We start from the raw sequence: 11,974 nt of genomic DNA, 5'->3' as shown, positions 1-11,974 counted from the left end.
AAAAATAAAATGTCTATACTTGTGAATATACTGGTGGTCATGGAGCCTCATGTCACGAGCTAGCTGGGATGTTTGCTGGGCCACTAGCTACATCAGTATCTTCAAGTATTAGCAGATTCTTACCAAGTCCCTTGAGAGTGAAGGCTCTGAAGTTAGCATCAAGGTGAGTAAAGAATGGAGCTAACTCTTCTGGCCAGCACCTGCGCAAGCAAAACTCCTGACCCACAATCTGATGTTCTTTCAGAAAACAAGCCTGTTTCCTAGGACTGGAGAGGAGGTATTGCAAAGGGCAAGGCTCCAGGTTCCGAATTCTTGGTATTTTCTTCATGTCCTCTCTCCAGCTCTCTTGATCCGTGTGAAACTGTCTTTTGCTGAAGTTCTGGTAGATTGAGGAGTTAGGAATTGCTGTGAGCAAGTAGGTACCAGAAATTGAACCAGGGTCCTCTGTAAGAACAGTCAGTGAGCCATCTCTTCAGCCTGCTTTGTTGTTCTGAAACATAGTCTTAATCTAAAGGACGCTACTTTGAACTTCCTATATAGCCTAGGCTGGGCTGGGCTGGGTTGGGCTGTGTTGGGCTGGGCCGGGCTGGACCTCTTTCCCCTTGCCCCAGCCTTGCCAAACATTGGAAATCTATGTAGCTTAACACTGGTTTTCTTTTTTGGTTTGGTTTGGTTTTTCGAGACAGGGTTTCTCTGTGCAGTCCTGGCTGTCCTGGAACTCACTCTGTAGACCAAGCTGGTCTCGAACTCAGAAATCCACCTGCCTCTGCCTCCCAAGTGCTGGGATTACAGGAATGTGCCACCACTGCCAGGCCTTGAGCACTGTTTTTTTTTTATCTCAGTATCAGTTAGTTTTTGTCATTTCATCCTCTGCTCTTTTCATCATCTATCAAGAGAAAGGAATGGGGACTGGGCTCAGAAGTCTTTGCCTCCGTGGCCTAGTAAGTTGTCTACAGACATTTCAGTTCCATTTCAGTTCGTGTGCTAATGCGCTGGCTTTATAGCTTGGTGTCTAGCAAGCAGAACATCATAGGTTCCATCCCAGTTCCACACATGTAAGCGGAGAGAGGAGAGAGTTCGTGCAGACTTGAAAATAGCAGCTTTACTGAGATACAAGTCACTTGCCATAAAACTCACCCAAAGTATATAATTCAACTAGGTAGTTAGTCCTAGCACCCTTGGGGGCAGAAACAGGAGGGTCTCCTTAAGTTCAACACAAGTCTACATAGCAAGTTCCAGGCCAGCCAGGGCTACATTGTGAGACTGTCTCAAGGGGGGCAGGTGGGGAGGAATTCAATTTAGTATATTAAAAGTCATAGACTACCCCATTTTATGGGAAGGCAAGTTGTTGTAAAAGGCCTTATTTGGTGATTCCTGACTCAGTACACTTGGAAGTTGAGACGGAGAGTTCCTGCTAGCCTCCAAGGCTATGGTGAAAGGGGAGGAGGGAAAGGAAGAGATGGAGGGAATCCAAATATCTCCAGGGTTTGCCATATGATTGAGATTTTTCAGATTGTATGGCCTAACTCACCAGGGTACATCTACAAAGTCACAGGGAATTAGAGGATTGCATCTTGCACCTGCCAGTTTGAGGAATGAAGCGCCACTTGAGGTGACCTATATAGCTTCTGGAAGCAGAATGTGTCATCCTTAGGAATTCTCTCTGAGCTACACACTGATGGCATAAAAGGCTCCCAGGTTTGAGTTAAGGTCCAGAATAGGGAAGGGCAGTATAAGTTCAGGCATCGGTTAAGGGTCAGGCCCTGTAGTAGACTCTGTAGTGTTGGAGGCACCTGAAATAGGTAATCCTGTGGAACTTAGCACAAGCCTTAAAGGGTAACCAACAATGTAAAGCCCTGGGATTCTGAGGTAAGGTCATGGTATGTGTCGTCCTGACTCATACGCCCTTGGAGAAATACCTACCATGCTGTTGGCTAGAACAGAGATGAAAGGTCTGGAAGTGGGGTGGCAAGGAACACAAGCTAGGTAGGATAAAACTACCAATCAAAAGTTTGCACACTAGGTTGGTCATGGTGGCATGGAAACACAGGGAGGAGAACTACTGTGAAATTTGAGGCCAGTTTGGTCTGTAGTAACACCAGGAGAGCCAGGCCTGCACAGAGACTCTGTCTCAAACGTTTCCCTCCCACTCTCAGTAAGACTGTACATGCAGAATTCATGATCAGGGCTCACAGGGTACAAGCAAGCTACTGAGAAGGGAGGCCAGATCCCATGTGTCTTGGTTAAGATTGCATCAGCACTTCGTCTTCACACCACAGTTCTTCATGTCCTGCTGATGGAGAAGAGAAAAGGCCAACATCCTTCCATTGGAAGAATGGCCAAAAAGGCAGATCAAGACAAAAGTGGAATGGGACAGTACCATGATGTCATTGTTTGTGTGTGTGTATAATGAAGTGAACAAGCTTTGACTTCTCTAATCTGATAGTGAAACCCCACCCTCAGGTACACCTCAGAATATGACTGGATTTGGAGATACAGCCTTTTGGTTTAGGTTTTGTGTTGTTGAGTCAGAGTCTCATTGGCTGTGAACTCTCTGATCCACCTGCCTCTGCCTCCCCAGTGTTGAGATCAAAGGCGTGCATACCTGGCTGAGATAAGGCCTTTAAAGAACTAATGTTGAACTATCAATATGGCTCAGTTGGTAAAGGCACTTACTGCCAAACCTGAAGACTTGAGATTGTTCCCTGGGATCCAAATGTAGGTGAGAACTAATTCCCAAAGTTGTACTCTAGTCTCCCACACATATTCACATGCATACATGTACACACAAATTCATGAATGAAATTAAGTGGTCATATTAAACTTTTATAAGGATCAGTCCTGGTTCACTGGACTGACTGTTCTTTTAAGAAATGGGAGAGAAGTTGGGCTGGCTCAGCAGTTAAGAGCAAATGAGTTCAATTCCCAGTAACCTCATGGTGGCTCACAATCAACTGTAATGGGATCCAATGCCCTCTTCTGGTGTGTCTGAAGACAGGTACAGTGTACTCATATGCATAAAATAAACAATTCTTTTAAAAAATGGGAGAGAAACAAGGACTGTGCACATGGAGACAAAGGTCATAAAGTTCATCAAGAGGAGGCAGCAGTCTGTAACCCAGGCAGAAAGGTCTCAGGGACATCCAAGCATGCTACAGAACTGTAAGACAGAGGCTGTTGATTAAGCCACCAAGCTGCAGAATTGTGTTACAGAAGCTCAGAAAAAGTCCCTTGAGGCTTTTCAAAGAGACCAAGGTGACAGCATTTGGCCTTTCAACCCTACAAAGCACAGTCACTGTGTTGCTAAGAGTGGACATTTCTGCTCATGATTTCTGACTCACTGGTGTCTCAGTTACTTTTCTATTGCCATGTCAAGGCAACTTATAAAAGAAAGTGCTTGATTTGGAGATTCACAGTTACAGAGGGTTAGAATCTATGACTACTGGAAGTAAAGGGGGCAGGCAGGTAGGCAGGCAGGCATGGCACTGCAGCAGTAGCCAAGAGCTTACACCTGATCCAAAAGCTTGAGGAAGAGAGAAGGCTAACTGGGAATAGCATGGGCTTTTGAAATCTTAAAGTCCACCCCAATGACATATCTCCCCTAACAATGCCACACCTCCTAATCTTTCCAGAACAGTTCCAACTGGGAACTAATTATTCAAATATATGACCCCTTGGGGGGCATTCTCATCCAAAATACAATTGTGTGCAACATCCTGCTGCAACAATCCTCAAGGACCTATTTTATAAGCAGGTGTTTGGGAAAGGCACCAGATCTGAAATCCACTGTTATTGCCCTATACTGCCTGAAGCTGTTATGCTGCCAAGTTGATATTACGGCCTTTGTAGGCACTGCTAAGCACAAGTTTATAGGAAATACTTTGCGGGGGGTGGGGTACAATCTCTGAGGATGCGGTACACACTTCACTCAATGGCTTTTCTTTGGAGCGGGGTTCTCAACAGGGAGATAACTTGGAATCGAGGCTGAAGATTCTCCACTTGCCATCACTCCCAGAGGCTTACTAGATAATTGTTCCAATTCCTGCAACCCAGAGTTCTTGAGGCTTATGGATCTAATTTCCAAAATAGGCGAGTTTTACCAAAGGAGACAGTAAAAGTCCTGCTGGAATGAACAAGGCTATAGGTGTTACTTTAGTACTTCAGCCAAAAGATAGCAGCAGAGAGGTCCACTTAGGCAGCTGATCCTGATTATTGGAGAAGACTGAACTGTTATTCCAATGGGTAATGGGCACTATTTGCCATATTGGTGGTCTGGTGGGTACTTTCATTCAGTTTTGAGGGTGGATTGACAAGGTCAGCAGCCACAGTCTAGAAAGGATATGGGAACCTAGGACTCAGGGCCCTCCCTTACACACAAGGTCTGAGCAAGCCACTGAAAATAGACACGGGGCCCATCTGCAGCAGGCAGAGTGGTGACAGCTCCCGGTTCTCCTTTTTAATGATGTTCTCAGAGGAGAGCCCTCACCACCTCTGGAAGAGCTGTTCTTCAAATTTACACCAAGAGAGAGAGAGAGAGAGAGAGAGAGAGAGAGAGAGAGAGAGAGAGAGAGAGCGCGAGAGAGAGAGAGAGAGCAGAAGAGAAACAGACGAATTATGCTGAATATTAATAAGATAGTACCGAGCTCCTCAGCTCTCAAGGACTTCAGCCTTCCGTGGAACTGACTCAGCTATAAACAGTACATTGGCCTAAGATTACACACCCTTTCCCGGAAAGTCTACACAAAGTCACCTATGAATCTGGCAATGCAAAGGCCCAGGAGTTTCAGCAAGCACCCTGAAATTGGCCGAGGGCTTCCTTGACAGTGTATCTGCCTGGCTCCCACTCCTTCCCTCCCACATTTGGTGTCCCAAGAGTGCTCCCAGATAAACCTGCTGTAGAGTCCTCTCCATCCCACACTGAGCTTCCTGGGAAACCAGAGTCGTGGCCATATGGTCATACATATGTTACACAGGGAACTGTGCTGGTTGGGGAGGGTAAATGCTCAAGCTTTTCAGACGTAAGTGGCATGAGGTCTGCAGCTTATTGTCAAGCTGTTCTTGGAAAAGGTGAGTATAAGTTAATTAAAATATATCCATATATAGTAAATGTGGCAAAATGTTAATAATCCATGAATCCTGTTTGCTTCAGTTTTTTTGTAGTTTTGAAAAATTTCCACCACACACAGGCAAATAAAGGGGTGGTGTGTGTTTGTGTGTGTGTTGGGGGGTGAAATCCAAGGTATGAGTTTCAAGTTATGGAAATGATCAATGTTAGGAAATAGTTCTAAAAATGAGCTAGGCACAGTGACACACACCTTTAGTCTCAGAACCTGGGAGGCAGAAGGAGGCAGATATCTGAGTTTGAGGCCTGCTTGCTCTAGAGTTCTAGGACAGCCAGAGATACACAGAAACACTTTCTGGAAAAACCAAATAAATAAATAAATAAGAATGTTCAATTAAGAGATGAAAAGTATCCTTACGAGTTTGCATCCAACAGGCTCCTGGCGCTTGGGTCCAGAACTACCAATGGACCTAGTGCTGCTTCCTTCCAGACTGTCATTGGTCAAAACTAACATGTTTTCCGATTTACTGGGCTTTCAAGACTTTCAAGAAGGGGAGTTATTAGAATGACTTATAGGCTATAGTCCAGTTAACCCACCAATGGCTGCCTACAAACAGAAGGTCCAAGAATTCAAGAGTTGTTTAGGCCAAGAGGCTGGATGTCTCAGCTGACCTTCAGTATACTCTGGAATCCCAAAGAAGTAGCCTCTACTTCCCGTGACGGAATGCACTCGTGAGCTGGAGTGAAGGCTGGCAGGCGAAGGGAAAGCAAGCTTCCTTCTTTGCTGTGATTTCTATATGCTGCCAGCCGGATTAGAGATGGGTAGTCCCACGTCAAAGACCCAGACTAGAAGTGTGTCTTCCCACTTCAAGAGATTTAATTAAGAAAAGAAATCCCTTGAAAGTGTGCCCAGTCATTTGGGGTTTAGTTGATTCCAGAGGGACTAAAGTTGATAACGGAGACTAGCCATCACAGCTGCCCAGAATCAATTTATTGGAGAGGGCACATACACTTATATATTGAACACTCAATGATAGATATGGCAGGGACAACTAAAAAATGGAGTAGTTAAATATAGCCAAAGTAGGTTTGGTTTAGCTCAGTAGTCATTGGGATTGGTTTGGCTTTAATTTGAAACCCTTTTTTCCTGTTCTGTAACTAGCTCTGTAGACCAGGCTGGCCTTAAACTTAGATATCTGCCTGCCTCTGCCTGCCCAGCACTGGGATTAGTAATCAGGGTCTACCAGCAGCTGCCCGAAGTGCCAGCTACTGTGGAGGCTCATTTCAGCGCCAAGAGTCTAAGGGCAGATGTGGCAACATAACAAGATTGAGACTCACAGGGAAAAAAAAAAATCCCACTATTTCAACCCAAGCTATTTATCATCTCATCACAGTTTCTTGTACCGTCAGGCAAAATTCAACTAGGGCTGGAAGAAGCGCTGGGAGAGGCAAGCAAACATTCTCTGGACAAAACCAGTCTCAAGGATTTAACGGAGCATTCGACCAGTGTAGGGAACTGCATTCTCCATTTCCTGGATAGCCGACTTACTGTGGCTACTAAGGCGCAAACCAAAACTAGTTTTTTTGTTTTTTGTTTTGGTTTTTCGAGACAGGGTTTCTCTGTATAGTCCTGGTTGTCCTGGAACTCACTCTGTAGACCAGGCTGGCCCCGAACTCAGAAATCCACCTGCCTCTGCCTCCCAAGTGCTGGGATTAGAGGCGTGCGCCACCACCGCCAGGCTAGGTTTTTTTTTTTTTTTTTTTTTTTTTAAAGAAAGAATAATCTGCTCTAAAATAATATCTTATTCACTACTGGGGAAAAGGGGCGTTTCCCACTAATTGAACACGTAGGCTTTTCTCCCCTTAATACCACCAATATTATGAAGAGCATTGAACGATACAATGAACAACTTGAGTTTATCAGCTGTTTGCTTTTTTAAGAGCCTTTTTCGGTGACTCTAGTTGGTTTCTAGCTTATAACTGCCTCAGCCTCCTGAATGAACCCCTTGGATTTCACTCAAACCTCCCACGTGGCCACTATTTGCTTCTGGATATTCTCTTTCATCTTTCATCATTTCGTTTTTACTTTTTTAGATTTAAGTGAAGGAAAACCATCGAACCCGCGTTCGGCGGAGTAGCTTCCGTTCCCAATTCTCTAGTTTCACACTTGAATCTCTATCAACAGTATCAATGCTAATTCCTTAGCATTCCAACGGCACACACTGCCTCCCCGGTTTGCCCCTGATCACACCGAGGGTCACCTCTTACTTTTCCATCAGCGGGGAGAGAAAGACGCCGGCACCTGTTGTCAGGGAGGCGCAGACTCCACCTGCGCCCAGGCGCTGGGCTTCCGGCCGGCGTCCAGGCTCGAGAGTCGATCCCGAGACGATCGCTCCCCTCCCACTGGGCGGAGCCTGGGCCGCCTCTCTCTCGGCCTTCTGCTCGTGCTGCCTCGCCCCGGCGGCCGTCCAGCGGGAGGCGGAGCGAGTCCAAAATGGCGGCTCTCAGGCTGGCGCGCTCCGTGCTGCTGAGGCTTTGAGGTGGTCGCTCGGGGGTCGGAGGGTGGCGGGGGGACGATTTCCCCGCCGCGGGGACCCCAGAGAATGAATCGAGGGCTCTGCTGAGGCGAGGCGGCAGGGCTGGAGAGCGGTGGCAGCGAAGGGCTGCGGTGGCGTCCACGCAGCGGGATGTGCGAGAGTTACTCTAGGTCGTTGTTGAGGGTCTCGGTGGCGCAGATCTGCCAGGCGCTGGGCTGGGACTCGGTGCAGCTCAGCGCCTGCCACCTCCTCACCGACGTCCTGCAGCGCTATCTGCAGCAGCTGGGCCGGGGCTGCCATCGGTACTCTGAACTCTGTGAGTACTGGGGCTGGGCTGCGGGAGGGCTGCCCCAAGCCGGTCACGAGTGACACCTTCGCCGCCCCCCCCTCCCCGGACCCCTTTGGGCATCCCCTCCAGGGGTGGCGTTCCGAAGCCGCCTTCGAGATGGGGATCCTCTCAGACTCCGACGGTCTCGAGGGTTTCCACGGTCTCCTGCGAACTCCAGTCATCCCTTAGGTGGCTCTTCCTCATCCGCTAACTTCCCGCCACCGGCAGGGAAGCGGGGTCCCCGGCTCGCAGCTACACACCCTCTCCCCGATGCTGCTCCGGGACTAGTGCTTCGGTCCCTCGCATTGTCTCGGGTCGGCTGCGGCCAGAGCCACCCCCAGAATGCTCTCCACCTCGCTCACCTTGGTCTTTTGCCTCCCTTGCTCGCAAACTACTACAACTAGTTGTCACAGGCGCTCCGTCTACCGGCCGTTTTCTTACAAGGCTGGCCATTCCTGAGCTCCCAAGTAGACTCGTTGACAGCTCCGCACAGTCAGGGTCGCTGCCTCTTTTTTTTTTTTTTTTTTTTCCTCTATCTGTTCGTTTCACAGACTTCTCCACTCGCTACTTTTCAAGGCCGGTCTTGTCGATTTCGCTGAATACCTTTCAATAAGCGTCTCAGTTACGCACGGCGTCCTTTCTGCTCTTCTGTCAGTGTTGATCTAAGTGGGATGGGAAGGATCACAGGGTAATTTGGGAGGTTTTCCGGGTACTCAGTGTCGCAGTGTGTATTGACTTTTAAGTGAATGCCCAATAGTGTCTTTACCCGGTGGTATTTAATGATTTGGAACGTTTCAGTAGAAGCTGCAGATCACTTTATAGATGTGTGATTTTACTGATGTATGAGTGTGAGGGGTGGGGGGCGGGGATCATACCATTCATTTAAGTTCCAAGATATGACGTTTAAGGTGGGAAGTTGGATACCTAACTGAAGTGTTTTATAGATTAATTTGTTCTGCTAAAGTGGTTCCTACTTTTAAAATGAGGACCTATAGATTCGCCATACCTTTAAGACTCCAAATGCCATTCCTAACAAAATAATCAAACCCCAACAGATCAGATCCTATTTATCTTCTTATTTTGTAATTGTTTGTGTATGTATGTACCCTGACCCAGAAGATAAATTGATTATATTCTGCATAAGTACCTAATGGGCTGATTGGAGAGCCCTGACTGCATTTGTATTACTCCACTACCTGCTATGCTAACCGATTGGAGCACACTGATTTGTGTCACCCTAGGGTTGTTCCAAATCAGAAACAGTTGGCTAGTAAATTAAGGGGTAGTCCACAAAGACTTAGTGAATGAATTCCTAAAATGCACATCTTTTTGAGTGCATGATTTAAAGTGTGAGGTGGCAGAATGATCGTCTAGCTGTTGCTTTTTTACCTTCAAGCCCCTCCTTCATTGTCCTTAAGTATATTGTTACTACTATGTTTACCATAGATTGTATTTTGTTACCTAGTTCCTGAACTCAAGGCAGATGTTGTATACCTTTTGGGTTCTGAAAATATCCCCTGAATACATAGTTACCTTCCATGCCAGGTAGTTCATGGGTTCAAGCATTCCAAAGTGTCCAAGAAATCATTGTGCTTTACTGAGAACCTCTTCATTTCTCTCTCTCCCTCTCTTCCCTCCTCCCCTTCCTCCCCATTTTATTTTATGTTTATGTTTGAGACATGGTCTCTCTTTATAGCCCTGGTTATCCTAGAGCTCACATGTAGATCAGACACCTGTCTCTGCCTCATGAGTGCTGGGATTAAAGGCGTGGGCCATCACATTTGACGTGAACCCTTTCCCCTCCATTCCCTGGCCCTTTCTTTTCTTTTTTTGAGACAGAGTTTGTGTGTGTGTGTGTACATATCCCAGGCTGTCCTGTAACTCTCTGTAGACCAGGCTGTCCTTGAATTCACAGAGATCCGCTTGCCTCAGCCTCCTGAATACTGGGATTAAAGATAAGTGCCACCACTGTCCAGTATGAAACTTTTTATAATTACCCATTTTTTTCTAGTCAGTTTTCTTTTCTTCCTTTTCACTCTTTTTTTTTTAAATGAGAATATGATTCTAAGATTCATTATTCCCCTTTTGGATTTTAAAAATGCTTACTTATTAAACAGATGGTTTTAGAGTACAAGGTTGCAGGCTATCCATTCATTTACTAGCTAACAGTTTCCTGAGTGTATATACTGGGTTAGCTCCACCATAGTGTGATACAAATACAGATAGGGTTCTCCAGTCTGTTAGCACATTAGTACTGCTACAGTAGAATATGAATATAATAATTCATACCATGCACGCGCGCACGCGCACACACACACACACACACACACAGAGAGAGAGAGAGAGAAAGAGAGAGAGAGAGAGAGAGATACAAATTTCTTTTAAAATTGAATTCTGTAACTTCAGGTGACCATTATGTCATCTTGCATTCTATAATCAATTCTCCTGGTATTTCTGACAAGCATTTACTGAGCACTCCTTATAAACCGAGCTTGGGCTGAGGGCTGTGGAATACAACCTCCATCTACAAGGGTGTCAGAATAGCGGCACAAGCAGACTGATGATATGTGATCCTTTTTCTAAACTAAGTAAATAAGGGCTGCAGAGATGGCTCAGTGGTTAAGAGCATTGACTGCTCTCCAGAGGTCCTGAGTTCAATTCCCAGCAACCACATGGTGGCTCACAACCATCTGCAATGGGATCTGATGCCCTCTTTAGGTGTATCTGAAGACAGCTACAGTGTATTCATATAAATAAATCTTTTTTTTAAAAAAAAGTAAATAAAACAAATTAAAACAAGTACAGAAGTTGCTATTAATTCCTCAAGTAACAAATTTATAAATTTTTCTAAGGTGACAGTTTCTCCTACACATGGAGGAGCATTGGCCCCTGGGTGTGGGTATTGCTATGTCATACTGAAAGCAGGTACTAAACCTTTCAGATGGGTCTCATGATTCGTACCCTGACTTAATTATCTTATGGTACTGGCAGTATATGTAAACCGAGTAAAATAGGGGAAATATATTTTTAGCTGTGGATTCTAGGGAACACTTGCTTTGGGGGGAAAAGATAAGATTTGAGTTGAAGTATGAAGTATGTTTGTATAAAAATGGAGAGAATTGTAGGTCAGAAGACAGCATAAACGGGTGTAGTGAAAGTACCCACTAGATTGAACCGATAACCCTGCCCAGCTAGCTCATTAAAAGGCTATTCTAGAGAAGTACTTAAGGCTTTACAAAAGGAGGCTAAGGCAGGAGGATTGCTGAGAGCTCAAGGCCAGCCTTGACTACAAAAATGAAACTGTGTCTCCAAAAACCAAAGCAAAGTCACAGAAGAAGGAAAACCTAGGTCACGTTAGCACACACCTGTAATCCTAATACTCAGCAAGATTCGTCAGGGACACTGCATGTTCACGGCCAGCAGCACAGAGGAGTGGAGAAATGTGTGTGTGTGTGTGTGTGTGTGTCCCGTGGGGTGTATGTATGTATATATTGAGTGGGCAGAACTTGAAGCCATAGCCCTGCCCTATCTGCCCTTTTACTAGGTACCACCATCCACTCCTGTACTCCCAGCACACAGAACGGTGAGACAGGAGGATCAGTATGAGTTTGGAGTCAGTCTGTGTTACATAACGAGTTATAAGTCAGTGAGAACTATGCAGTTAGACCTTGTCTTAATAAACCACTCACTGAACCACATAACAACATTTTAGTAAACTTAGTGGTAGATAGAATATTATAAAAGTAAGCATTTCATAAATCTCTTTTGTGTGTGTGTGTGTGGGGGAGGTTCGAGACAAGGTTTCTCTGTGTAGCCCTGGAACTCACTCTGTAGACCAGGTTGGCCTTGAACTCAAAAATCTGCCTGCCTCTGTCTCCCAAGAGCTGGGAATAAAGGCGTGTGCTACCACTGCCTGGACCATTTCATAAATCACTTTTTAAGAGTATATTGTCAGCCGGGCGTGGTGGCGCACGCCTTTAATCCCAGCACTCGGGAGGCAGAGGCAGGTGGGTTTCTGAGTTCGAGGCCAGCCTGGTCTACAGAGTG

The 11,974-nt window shown here is 45.9% G+C and overlaps 1 protein-coding gene across 1 annotated transcript in view; it reads left to right on the top strand.

The window, feature by feature from the left end:
- Positions 1-7,525: 7,525 nt before the first annotated feature.
- Positions 7,526-11,974, top strand: part of Taf3 (TATA-box binding protein associated factor 3) — a 148,998-nt gene continuing 144,549 nt past the window's right edge. The window contains exon 1 of the mRNA XM_021215323.1: positions 7,526-7,915. Within this exon, the coding sequence (XP_021070982.1) occupies positions 7,750-7,915 (166 nt within the window). The 5' untranslated portion in view covers positions 7,526-7,749. The remainder of the gene's footprint in view (positions 7,916-11,974) is intronic.

The sequence above is a fragment of the Mus pahari genome, chromosome 16, assembly GCF_900095145.1.
Source record: "Mus pahari chromosome 16, PAHARI_EIJ_v1.1, whole genome shotgun sequence".
NCBI lineage: Eukaryota > Metazoa > Chordata > Mammalia > Rodentia > Muridae > Mus > Mus pahari.
Note: the sequence above shows the minus strand (reverse complement) of the source record. Positions and strands in the feature narration are given on the sequence as shown.